Source organism: Myotis yumanensis, unplaced genomic scaffold, assembly GCF_028538775.1.
Source record: "Myotis yumanensis isolate MYYU_CA2020_CCGP unplaced genomic scaffold, mMyoYum1.0.hap1 SCAF_17, whole genome shotgun sequence".
In the NCBI taxonomy this organism is placed as follows: Eukaryota; Metazoa; Chordata; class Mammalia; order Chiroptera; family Vespertilionidae; genus Myotis; species Myotis yumanensis.
Genome location: NW_027223768.1, coordinates 35565602 through 35578599, shown reverse-complemented (window position 1 = coordinate 35578599; position 12998 = coordinate 35565602). Strand labels below are relative to the sequence as shown.

At 58.8% G+C, this 12998-nt stretch overlaps 1 protein-coding gene across 4 annotated transcripts in view; it reads left to right on the top strand.

The window, feature by feature from the left end:
- SOX13 (SRY-box transcription factor 13) overlaps positions 1-9035 on the top strand; it is a 48160-nt gene extending 39125 nt beyond the window's left edge. The window contains exons 5-14 of one of the 4 annotated variants that reach the window (XM_070397043.1): positions 952-1124; positions 1528-1596; positions 1981-2092; positions 4245-4330; positions 4469-4631; positions 5009-5118; positions 5265-5361; positions 5617-5760; positions 6626-6842; positions 7410-9035. In XM_070397043.1, the coding sequence (XP_070253144.1) occupies positions 952-1124; positions 1528-1596; positions 1981-2092; positions 4245-4330; positions 4469-4631; positions 5009-5118; positions 5265-5361; positions 5617-5760; positions 6626-6842; positions 7410-7671 (1433 nt within the window). In that variant the 3' untranslated portion in view covers positions 7672-9035. Of the gene's footprint in view, positions 1-951; positions 1125-1527; positions 1597-1977; positions 2093-4244; positions 4331-4468; positions 4632-5008; positions 5119-5264; positions 5362-5616; positions 5761-6625; positions 6877-7409 lie in introns of all 4 variants that reach the window. The other 3 variants (XM_070397042.1, XM_070397044.1, XM_070397045.1) reach the window with 3 other exon arrangements.
- The last annotated feature ends 3963 nt before the right edge of the window (positions 9036-12998 follow it).

Sequence of the window (12998 nt, the reverse complement as noted above, 5' to 3'; positions counted from 1 at the left end):
AGGGAGAGAGAGAAAGAAACATCAATGATGAGATAGTCATCGATTGGCTGCCTCCTGCACGCCCCCTACTGGGGATCGAGCCCACAACCTAGGCATGTGCCCTTGACTGGAATCGAACCTGGGACCCCTCAGTTTGCAGGCCGATGCTCTATCCATTGAGCCATACCAGCCAGGGCGCCACTAATTGTCTTGACCTTGCCTGCTGACGGGGGTGGCAGGGTCAGGGCTAATTCCAAGACGTTTTTCGCAAGGCCGTCCGTCGAGGTTCGTATGTCTTGCTCGGTGAAGCGGGCGTCTCCGTCACAGAGGACACTTTAAAGCAATGCAGATGCCCAGGTTCACCCCCACCTACCGAGTGAACCCCAGAGGGCATGGGCCTGGGCATCTGTATTTTCCAGAGACTCCGAGTAATTCTGAGGCACAGAGCCTTGGGCTGGCGCTTCCGCATCTGCGTTGGCTAAGTCGGAGGGCAGGGAAGCACTAGCAGGTGTCGGTGGCCAGATCCTGGACTAAAAAGTTTTGCATTCCTTGTCCTTCAACCCTGTGTGCTCACTTGTAGATTAAAAAACTCAAGCGCCGAGAAGTTGCCATCTTGCCAGCAGCTCCCAGGCAGGGTGGCTGCAAAGGGGGGTTCCACCCCTGGTCTGTCTTGCTCCAAAGTCCGAGCATGTCCGCTGGGCCGTTCCTGGGGGATGGTTGTGCACCCTGACCCTGTGGCCCTGGGCACTTGAGGATGTCCAAGGGGCGGGCAGGGCCCAGAGGCCCCACCGTCGGCATTTCCGGTGGCAGCTAGTTGTCTGACAGCACAATGCGGAGCCCCGTCCAGGGCAAGGCTCCTGTGTCAGCCACCTCTGTCACCCCTAACGGGCCTGAGACTAAATAGTTGTTTCCTGAGGATCAGACGATGGATGGCTGGACAGGTGAGCAACAGAAATGCTTCCCTCGGAACAGGGACCCAGGAGAGCCTGGCGGAGAAGGAGCTCCAGCTTCTGGTCATGATCCATCAGCTGTCCACCCTGCGGGACCAGCTCCTGACCGCCCACTCGGAGCAGAAGAACATGGCTGCCATGCTGTTCGAGAAACAGCAGCAGCAGATGGAGCTGGCCCGGCAGCAGCAGGAGCAGGTAGGCCGGCTCAGTGTGGCTTCCTTTCCAGGGGGCGGGACTCTCAGGGCCTAGAGGGGAGCACCTTGGCGGCAGGCTTTGCCAGTGTGGCCCCAGGGGGTGGGCAGGAGGGGGCGAAGGCTCTGGGGGGAGGGGGCGGTGGGCCAGGGCTGAGGGAGTCCCCCCTGGCTATTCGTAAGCCAGGTGGGGAGGGGATGTTGAAGGGTCCTGCCCAACCCCCATCCCTGGCCTCTGGGGGAAGGAGAATAAATTCTGTGGGTTGGCAGTTCTGCTTCTTGCCCGCTCAGCTCTCCTCCGTGTGTGCGCTCTTGGAAGGCTGGGTGTGGTGGGGCCTAGAAGGATCTGGGAGGTGGGACCTGGGGCCCGAGTCCATGCCCCCTTTGCCTCCTCTTCCCTCTGCCAGATCGCGAAGCAGCAGCAACAGCTAATTCAGCAGCAGCACAAAATCAATGTCCTTCAGCAGCAGATCCAGGTGATGAGAGGGGCGGGTGGGCGATGGGGGAGCTGGAGCTGAGGGTCTGGCACCTGCCGGGGGAGGGGCTGGGACACGGAGGGACAGGCAGTGTCATTCAGACATGACCCTGAGGAGGGGGCTCAGTCCTGCTCCCCTCCCCTCCCTTCCCCCGTCTTCTTCCTCTGTTTCAAGGGAGGGGCTCAGAATATCTTCCATCTTCCTCCCAGCTGGGACCGAGGGCAGGTAGACAGCCCAGGAGGTGGCACGGGGTCAGATAGATCCTTCGGAAGCCGGTCCTTGCCCCAGGCCCTGTGCCTCTCCTCCCCGTCTATCCTCTGTCCAGGGCCGACCAGCCGTTTGGGCCTCCGGGGGACTCACACAGGGTTTCTTTGCTCTCAGCAGGTCAATATGCCTTATGTCATGATCCCAGCCTTCCCCCCAAGCCACCAGCCTCTCCCTGTCACCCCCGACTCCCAGCTGGCTTTGCCCATCCAGCCGATCCCTTGCAAACCAGGTGAGTGTGGAGGGGAGGTCCCTGAGGGGCGGGGGAGGCCAGGAACCACTCGCATCCATGAACTTGCAGTGTAGTCTTTCTTGGCCTCGCCCAGTGGGAGAAGAATCCCTTGTTTCTGAATGTCACTGGGAGAATGAAAGCTAGTACATTGGAAACCACAAGTGCTTTCCACATTTAGCAGATCTTGCTCTAGTCTCCCCAGTTCTGTTACATTTACTGCACCAGAATATTGATATCTTAAACATTAACTCTGAGCCTCCGTCCAGGTTCGTCTCCCAAATGTATGCTTTTGTTCTCGCCTGGCCTCGTCACTCTCGCGCTCTGCCCTGTCCCTGAAACACCGACCCCATCAGGCGCTGTGTGGTTGTCGGATGGCCATGGGGGACACGGCGTGGGCTTGGAGCTCAAGGAATCTAGTCTGGGGAGGGAGGGAGAAGTTTGCCAGCAACCAGGGAATCTGGGAAGGTGTCTTGGGGAGCTGGCGCTTGCCTGGGTGCTGGGAGAGTGGACTGTGAGGGTGGAGGGCACGGGCGAGGCGGTGCAGGCAGAGGCCCTGGAACGGAGGCGAGTGTGTGACCAGGTGGCGGGGACTTGCTGGGGAGGCAGTGGGACTGAGCGTGGGGTTGGCTCTATTTTGTAGGCTGGGGGTGTGCTTGAACCCTTAGTAGAGGATGTGTTGTTGTGCTGGCTGTGGGGGACAGGGCATGGAGGGGACCCCCTGAAGGTAGAACACAGGGTAGGCGGCTGCTGAGGGGACTCCAGCACTAGCAGGCGACAGCCTGACCGAGGGCAGTGACGGTGGGACAGAGGCAGCGATAGAAGTATTAGGCCACGATTATGGATTCCTTGTGGGTGGTCATGGGCAGGGCAGAAATGCTGCCTGTAATGGCCCAGGAAGGGGAGTAGCTTTTACATCAACTCCTCCGGCCATCCTCCCTGTTCCGGGGAGTCCAACAGGTTCCCCACCACGCCTCTGGCCGTGGGCACAGCTCCCTGTCAGCCCCACGGACCCTGCCTTGAGGGAAGATTCCAGTGGGCTGGGGGGAGGCTGGAAGCGGGAGATGGGGAGGGGAGGGGGGGGGCAGCAGCACAAACCATGGCCATTCCAGGTGAACAGAGCAGAGCCGCAGGGGTGAGGAGGGCGCAGGGGTGAGGTGGGCAGGGGCCTGCTCAGGGGAGGGGCCACATACTTTCTGGACAAGGGAGGCATGAAATAAGCTGAGGAAGACCTGGAGTGGCCAGGCTGCCACCTGCCTCGTTTGCTCCAGAATTGTAGTAAGGAGGGGCCTGCAGGCCGACACATGCCCCTTCCCAGAGTCCCATCGCCTATAGCATGGGGTCCGAGCTCCAGAGCTAAGCCTTCACAAGCCCACCTTGCCCACCCTGTGCCCACCTCACTGCCCACATCCTGCTCTCATACACCACCACTTCAGCTCCCCGCACGCCTGCCAGCGTCAGCTCACGTCTCGGCGCCCCCCAAGAAGCCTGCTCCAGTCCCTCCGTCTGGAACAAAGTTCTCTCGAAGGCTAGCTATTCGGCCCAGATGACCCTGGGCCGCGTGGTTAGTGATTTGTATGCATGGCTCTCTCTCCATCTGAACTGTCAACTCCTTGATTCTGGGCCTGGCTGAGGAGGCTGAGGTAGACGAGGAAGAAGAGAGTGCCGTGCAGAGGGGAGAGGACAGGCTGAGGACCCGGGTTCAAATGTCAGTGCTCCCATTGATGGGAGCCCATTAACTCCTCCAGGTCTCTGTTCCCTTATCTGTAAAATGGGATCATGCCTTGAGCACCTATTATATACTGCACAGTACGGATTATTGTGAGAGAATGCACAGGAGACAGGCTACAGAACAGGTAGCTGCTTGTGTACCCTGCACACAGTAGGTCCAAAAGACAAGTGTCTGTAGAGTGAGTAGACGGTGTCCTGTTCTCATTTCACCGTAGGCTTGGAAGGCAAGACAGGTGATGATGCCTGTTGGCGAGCAGGCAGTGGTGGGCAGGGCTCAGGAGGTCCTTTGCAGCACCTCGGGCCTGGGGCGCAGTGGTTGGAAGCAAGCAGGGCCAGCTCCGAGCCTCGTGCGCTTCGTGCTGCTGGGGCCTCGCCAAGTTGTCTATGCTCATCCTGGACTTTTCTCCTTGCGCCTTCTCTGCAGTGGAATATCCGCTCCAGCTGCTACACAGCCCCCAGGCCCCGGCTGTGAAGAGGCCTGGGGCCATGGCCGCCCACCACCCGCTGCAGGTACCGTTCTGCCCACTCCCCAGCCGGGCTGGTCGGCTGGCTGGCTGCCGCCTTGGCTGTTCTGGGCATGCTTATCCCCTGTCTCTCTGCGGGGGCCTCCCTTGGTGTCTCTCACCCTTGCCTCTGGGTCTCCTTCAGGAACCATCCCAGCCCCTGAACCTGACAGCCAAGCCCAAGGTCCTCGAGCTGCCCAACACCTCTAGCTCCCCCAGCTTGAAGATGAGCAACTGTGGACCCCGCCCCCCCAGCCATGGGGCTCCCACACGGGACCTGCAGTCCAGCCCCCCCAGCCTGCCTTTGGGTAAGCTTCCTACCTCCTGTACCTTTTCCTTAGCCCTCATCTAGGGGAGAGTATAGAGTGTGATATGACCTTGGGAATGACCTTTCCCCTCTAGGTTAGACTTGCTCTGTCTGGTCGGCCCCTTTTAGTTCCTTCCCCCCACCTCCCCCATATCTGCCTGGCACCCTGGCCTCAGGTGGTTCAGGCCCCTGGGTTGCAGTTTCTGGGGGTACTATCCTTACTTCCAGTCTACGGACACCACAGCCAGTGTAAATGGCACCCCCTTGAGGATGTGCAGTGCAACAGCCCTGGGAAGGGGCCAGAGGGAGCACAGGAGGGGATGGCTTGGGGCGAGCCCTCAACTCCTCTCCCCTGCCCCTTCTCTTCCTGCCCCATAGGCTTCCTTGGTGAAGGGGACGCTGTCACCAAGGCCATCCAGGATGCTCGGCAGCTGCTGCACAGCCACAGCGGGGCCTTGGACAGCTCCCCCAACACGCCCTTCCGGAAGGTATGGGCCCCCATTCCCCTGTGCCTGGCAGCAGGGGACAGATGTGGTGGCCAGGGGTGGAAGGCAGGGCCACCAAAGGGAGAGGTGGGGGAGGGAAGTGGGGTGACAGAGGGAGCCTGATGTGCAGGTTGTCCCGTCAATCCCAGGACCTCATCAGCCTGGACATGTCCCCAGTCAAGGAGCGACTGGAGGAGACCTGTGTGCACCCCCTGGAGGAAGTCATGCTGGGCTGCGACGTGGACGGTGAGGCTCCGGGCCCTGGGCTGGGGGGCAGGAGGGCCCGCCTCTGCTTCCCACCAGGGCCAGGGTGGGCAGGTCATGTCTGTGGGGTCCCGTCTGTATCTGTCTGTCCTTGGGCCCCTGGCCTGGCCTCTGCTGGGTGCTGTGAGAGCCTCTGGCGCGCCCTAGTGGTGAACTATGGGGTGGTCTTTCTGCTGGCCCTGACGGACGGCCCTTCCCTGTTCCTGCTGCCCCGCTGACTGCGCCCCTGTCCCCCAGGCTCCCGCCACTTCCCCGAGTCCCGGAACAGCAGCCACATCAAGAGGCCCATGAACGCCTTCATGGTGTGGGCCAAGGACGAGCGCAGGAAGATCCTGCAGGCCTTCCCGGACATGCACAACTCCAGCATCAGCAAGATCCTCGGTGAGGGCGGGGTCTGCGGAGCTCGGGTCCCGGAGCCACAGGCCAGCGGGACAGGGTGGCGGGGGCCTCCTGGATCCACTTGGGGCTTGCTGGTGACAGTCCACACCATGCTGAACTCTGGTGGAATCTGATGGGGTGTGGGAGTCAGGCGGGAAGTGGGACAGCTGGGCCCTGGGGTCTTAAACCATTTAAAAATATATAAGCTTTTTATTGATTTCAGAGAGAGGAAGGGAGAGGGGGAGAGAGATGGTTGAAAAAACCACTGATTGGCTGCCTTCTGCACACCCCCTACTGGGGATTGAGCCCATAACCTGGGCATGTGTCCTGACTGGGAATGGAACTGTGATCTCCTGGTTCATAGGTTGATGCTCAACCACTGAGCCACACGGGCTGGGCAGTAGAAAGCGTTAAATGAGGTTTCCTGATTGGAGGCCGAGGTGGGGTGTAGGGTGAGGCAGGTGGGGTGAGAAGAGGGCAGTTGTTTTCAAGACCGAGGCCCTTCAGTGTCTGTGCTGGTCTCCTGTGAGCACAGACACCAGATACTCTGTCCTGAGCAGGGCGCCTGTTTATTGGGGGCCTGCGGTAGCTGCTCTTTTGTTTATGCAAATCCTGCAGACAAGAGGCCTCCCTCCCCGAAGTTGCTGGGTAGGTAGGAATGTGTGTGGGTGCTATACCTTAAACTGACAGTTGGATGCCCATATACATGCCAACTTCATTCATTCATTTGCTCGACGTCCAAGGAGCAGCCAAGTGCTTTCACATGTATCTGGGAATCAAAACCTTCCTGGCACCTCCGGGGCCTGCAGGGGGCTGGGGGTAGTCGGCAGAGCCCAGCACTGACTGCCTGTCCCCGGGGCTGGGCCAGGCTCCCGCTGGAAGTCCATGACCAACCAGGAGAAGCAGCCCTACTACGAGGAGCAGGCCCGGCTGAGCCGGCAGCACCTGGAGAAGTACCCCGACTACAAGTACAAGCCGCGGCCCAAGCGCACCTGCATCGTGGAGGGCAAACGGCTGCGGGTGGGCGAGTACAAGGCCCTGATGAGGACCCGGCGCCAGGATGCCCGCCAGAGCTACCTGACCCCGTGAGCAGGCTCTCTCCCCGGCGGCTGAGACCGTGTGCGTGTGCATGTGTGTATGTGTGCGTGTGTGCTGCTCTTGTGAGTGGCTGGGCGTTGATGTGTGACTTGCCTTTGTGACTGCATGTGCCTATCGGCTGTGTGCATAGGTGTGTGTGTTTGTGTGGCTGGGGCTCCGTGTGTGGCTGCAGGGGCAGTTGTGTGTGGCGGGAACCTAGTGGCCCAGGATGTACATTTGTGACTGAGTGTGGGGCACTGGCATGCACCTGGAGAAATGTGCCTGTGGATCCCATTTCTGACAAACTCAGTAAATATTCAGGGGTGCTATTCCTGACGTGACCAAAGCAAGCATTTAAACACAGTTTCCAAAAGTGGGGCTCAAGCACAGTCCTCCAGGAATCTCTTGAACACGCCCATGACCTGAGACTCCACGTGCGTGCGGGGCTGTCGCTGACAATGAATGTGACCAGCAATGAATGTGGGGAGTGAGAGGGCATGGCCTGAGGAGGCCTGGAGGGGAGCGGGTGCGGGAGGTGAAGATGCCGAGTAACCCGCCTCTTGTCTGCCCCGAAGCTCGCAGGCAGACCAGGTGCAGGTGAGCGCCCCAGAAGTGCTGTACCCTCGGGTGGCACAGCCCCCGGTGGAGCACTATGTGCCCCGAAGCCTGGACCCCAGCATGCCTGTCATCGTGAACACCTGCAGCCTCAGGGAGGAGGCCGAGGCCACGGAGGACAGGCACTCGGTGGCCGATGGGGAGATGTACCGGTACAGCGAGGACGAGGACTCGGAGGGCGAGGAGAAGAGCGACGGGGAGCTGGTGGTGCTCACAGACTGATCTGGGAAGACCTGGCCTCGGGCAGGGGGCACAGCCAGCTCACCTGGACTCTGTTGGTACTTGGACTTGGGTGGCTGGACTTGGGTGTCCTTGTAGACACGGGCCCCCTCCCCACCACGCCTGCTGGCATGGCCACATGGCAGGGCCTGCATGGTGGTGATGGCTGAGCTCCTTGGTCTTCGGGGCTCATGGCCAGGGGACACTGTAGGACCCTCCCCCCCGGCAGGTCTACCCCCCGGGGGGCATGGCAGCTTCAGACCCACCTGCCTGGAGCCACACGCTTCGTTTCCATTCTTGTCCTGGCCGGCCCAGCCCCCATGGGACCAACACCCCCCACGCCCCTCCACGTGCACACACGTCTCCTCTCTCACCAGGAGCCCTTTGCACTCGGTGCAAAAAGGTCTGGCCGTCCCTGTTTCATCGCCGCCAAGCCTGGTGCGCCTCTGGCTGCTGCGCGTGTGCACGCGTCTTCACCGTCATTCACTGCATATTTATTGAGTGCCCACTATGTGCCAGGCACTGTTGCTGAGTTCCTGTGTGTCCCTGGATGCTGTCTTGCTTCTCTGGGGGCCGCTTTCTGAGCTCTCTCTGTCCCCAAATTGCTACCTCTGTCAGTCTGGGTGTCTCAGGTTCTGTGCATCCTTGTGTGCGTTTCTCTGTCCCGTCTCTGCAGGGCCCTGTGTGTCTCTCCCCTCCTGGTGTCTGACTGCCGCTCTGCCCTGGTCACTCTGGGTCTCTGAAGGGCCCTGGGCCACCCTGGCCTCCCTGCCCACCCTTTCACGCCCTCCCTGACTTGCTGGTGGGTCCCCACAGCCATTGTCTGTTCCCAGCAGCATGGGATGCGCTCGGCCTCCAAGGAGCTCTGTCCTGGTGGCACAGACCCTGGCCCCATCCCAGTGCCGGGAGTGGGAGCAGGAGGACGGGTGGCGCCCCCTTCCTGTCAGTGACGAAAGCCCTGGAGAGCCGGCTCCCTCGGCACTGGTCTCCATCCCTCCCACACAGCTCTGCCCGCACCCTGCCTGCTCCTCGCTCTACACCGGGGACCTGCCTCTGCTCCTGATCACCTCACAAGTTATTTCCTTAAGGAAATTAAGTCTCTTTGGCATGACTCCAAAGATCCAGGTGGGTCTGAGTAGGAAGGGAACCCCAAATCCCACAGGGGCAGGTGTGGAGTCTGTGCCTACCCTCATCTGCTCCCCAAAGCCCAACTTCTCTCCAGGCTGTTTCTTTTTTTATGACTGTAAACATAGTGCTTTATTTTGTTAATAAGATAATGATGAGTAACTTAACCGGCACATTTCTCCTGTTTACACTCGGGAATTTTTTGTTTTCTGTTGGTATAATAAAGGCGGACCATTTCCGAATCACGGGCCCTTGCACAAGGGAGGGGGGAGGTACCAGCTCAGGCACCACTGCCCCCTCGTGGCAGCTCGAGGGACCTCCAGGCGTTGGGCAGAGAGGAAACATCCCCAGCAAGCAAGGGAGGCTCAGGCTCAACGCTTCCCCCAGCCCCCCTTCCCGCCCCGCCACCCCCTTACCCTGTCCCCAGCCCCAGTGCACACTGGACGAGGGGAACACTGCCCTTGTCTCCAGAGAAGGTTAAGCTTTATCCATGGTTCTTACCCCTTTAAGAGGTGCCTTTGAGAATCTAATGCAGTGATGGTGAACCTTTTGAGCTTGGCGTGTCAGCATTTTGAAAAACCCTAACTTAACTCTGGTGCCGTGTCACATACAGAAATTTTTTGATATTTGCAACCATAGTAAAACAAAGACTTATATTTTTGATATTTCATATATTTAAATGCCATTTAACAAAGAAAAGTCAACCAAAAAAATGAGTTCGTGTGTCACCTCTGACACGCGTGTCATAGGTTCGCCATCACTGATCTAATGAAAGCCCTGGACATGCCCTCTTCCCAGAAAAGCGTGCACACGGACACCCCGAGCTCATGTATGAGCTCCCCAGGGCCTCTAATGATGTGTTTCAGGGCTACATGATAGATTGAATCTCCCAAAACAGATATTAACAGGGATCAATAAAAAGGCTTGTTAAAAATCAACCCTGTTAATATGGAACGGGAGCAGCAAAGCCGAATAGCAGAGTTGTGAAGGAGTTAGATTAGGGTTGGAGTAATAGAGGCACATGTTCACAAAAAGGGAGGTGATGAGCCCTAACTGGTTTGGCTCAGTGGATAGAGCATTGGCCTGGGGACCGAAGGGTCCTAGGTTCAACTCCTGGTCAGGGCACATGCCTGGGTTGCAAGCTTGATCCCCAGAGGGGGGCATGCAGGAAGCGGCCAATCAGTGATTCTATCTCATCATTGATGTTTCTATCTCTCCCTCTCCATTCTTTTCTGAACTCAATAAAAATATATTAAAAAAACAAAAAGGGAGGTGATGAGCCAGCGTACACCCCAGAGGCCTGGCCCAGGTGCATCACGGCAGTCCTAGGCCCTTGACACGAAAGGCTGCTGTCACACTGAAGGGGCCCAGAGGCAGCCCTCTGACTGGAGGGATCCTAGTGGCCGTGTTGTTAGAGGCCTGGTTAAAGGAGACGAAGGGTAAGACCACTCGTCAGAGGTGTCAGATGTCAACCATCTGCAGCTCATCTGGATGCTTCTCAAGGGTCAATGTTTTGGCTTAGAGTGAAAAACAACTTTCTGACAAAGATGTTCAAAGTGGTGGTGAACTTTCCAACACAGGAAGTATTCAAGCAGAGGCTCCTGAATGGTGAAGCGGGGAGGGGGCCCTAAACTGGAGAGGGTGCTGGTGAGAGAAATTAGGGGTGGTTGATTCCAGGGCCACAACTTTGGGATTGAAGACTCCCCAACAGTGAGGGTTCAGAGAGGGAGAGGGAGAGAAACATCAATGATGAGAATCATTGGTCAGCTGCCTCCTGCGTGCCTCCCAATGGGGATCGAGCCCACAATCGGGGCATGTGCCCTGAATGGGTTCGGGAATCGAACTGGGACCTCCTGGTTCACAGTCAGCCATTGTGGCTGGGCTGGGTCCCAGCCTTTTGATCTAGGGATCATCCTGGTTGCTAACCTGTGGTGGTTTTTCCCAGCCTGGCCTCCCAGAGCTTTAGGCCTCTCCTTGGCCCTCCCCACCTTGTCTCCATAGCGGAGCCCAGCTTCCCTGGCTACTGAGGAGATGCAGGTGGTCCTGGGGAAGAGCAGCCCGGCTGGCTGCAGCGCCTGCCCTCTAGTGGTCACATGGGAGAGTTGCTCATTTCAACTTCTGTCCATCTGCCTCCACCCCTCCAGTCTCCACCACCACTCTGCTCCAAACCAAACGCAGGGAGCCTGGGCAGGACACTCCCAGCTGTGCTCACCCTCACCCCCTGCCAGCCCGAGTTCCTCCTGCTTCCCTACTCCCAGGTCCTCTGGACTCGGAGCCTGAGGCCAAGACTGCCCCCTCCCACTCTGGGAATCCTCTTCCTCACCTCATTGCAGCTGCAGAGACAGCCACATACCCTGCGTGATTTTAGGACCGGAAAAGCCCTCCCCTCCCTGGGAGTCTGGGTGCCCTGGAGCCCCACCCCCTGCCAGGAGAGGCAGGATGGGGGCAGGTGGGTTGGTTGCAAGACCAGAAACAGAGTGTCCTGAATCATGACCAGGAAGGCTGGGTTACAAGTTCATTCTCTGCCTCCACTTCCCCCTGCCCAGGCCAAGGGTCCGAGCCCAGCAGATGAACCCTAACCAGTGCCTGCTGGGTCTAAAAGGTGGCCTGGGTGCTGCTGGTCTGGAGTGATGGTGGGACTCCAAGGCTTGTGGGGGGACGGATGTGCCAAAACCAGTGGTTCTCAACCTTCTGGCCCTTTAAATACAGTTCCTCATGTTGTGGCGACCCCCAACCATAAAATTATTGTCGTTGCTACTTCATAACTGCAATGTTGCTACTGTTATGAATCGTAATGTAAATATCTGATATGCAGGATGGTCTTAGGCGACCCCTGTGAAAGGGTCGTTAGACCGCCAAAGGGGTCGCGACCCACAGGTTGAGAACCGCTGGCCTAAACTCTCACCCTCCCTGCCTGCCCCACCTGCCCTCTTCCCTGGAGAATTGAGGAATAAGGATGCTTTTCCAAAGAAGAAGGATGGTGCCTGCAGGTTAACACCCTCGTGAGTGGTGACCAGGGGCGGTAGGGGCCAGAACGGTACCTGGGGGTCCCTGGACCAGCCATTCCCTGCTCACCACTGCAACACCATCTCCGACACTATGGCATCAAGGCCCGGGAGGATGGTCATTCCTGCCCTCAGCTCCGGAGGTGGATCTGAGAGGAACAGAGAGCAGGCACTGCCATTCAGTCCACAGGAGGGCTACACCATGACCACCTGACCACACAGAGAACCCTCAGGGCCTGCCCTGCCCAGACCTGGCACCACCCCTGTGCCGCTGGCACCCCTGGGGCCAAGCCACAGCGGGTCACCGGGACCTTGGAGGCAGTTCCGGCTGCAGGCCAGCTCGGCTCAGCAGTTGCCATGGAACTCTGGCACTTCTGCAGGCAAAAGCCAAACAGCCAGAGTCCACCTGACAGGGGCCAATACTGCCCCTAAGGGCACAGGGCACTTTTGGGGGGGAGGGGGTGCCTGGAGGCACTGCTACCCAGTCTTGGGAGGGCAGCCCTAGCAATCTGGGCTGCTGAGACGGGCACCCCAGCTCACCTGGAGCTCCTGCCTCCCTTCCCTCTAGCCTCCTGAAAGTGACAGACTGGTTCCAGGCAGAGCAGAGCCGAGGACCACGGTAGAAGTGGTCCAATACCCTTCAGTGTCCCACTGGTTCAACCTCTGGGTAAAGCCACGCTCTAGGAGTCCACATCCTCCCAGAGCCAACTGAGTCTAGCAAGATGGTCAAAGGCAGAAACCACCAGCCCTGCCCAGATCTACCCCAAACCAGGAGCCAGGGCCAGCTAGGCCAGGTGCGTCCAGTGCAGGGGACACCTGGCTTACCTGAGGGGACCCCAGGGGGGCTGGAACACTCCCCCCACCCCCACCACAGGCATATTAACCACACCCTCCAGTCAAAGCCTCCTCAGCTGCACTCAGACACAGAGTGGTCCAGAATGGCCATTTTAATGCAGAAAAATCAAGATAATTTACAAATGAATTACTTTTTGGGCCCAGGCTGCGAGGGCAGAAAGGAGGTGGAGACTGTTGAGAGTCAGACAATGATGTCGGCACCTTCAGCCAGATCCTGCCCAGGCTGCAGCCTGCCAGGAGAGCCCTGGGCCCGGGCCTGCTCCTTGACTCCCACTAGTCCACCCCAAGTGGGTGGCCATGGAGAGACCGATCCCGGGGAGGCAGGGGGAGGAACAAGGCTGCTGG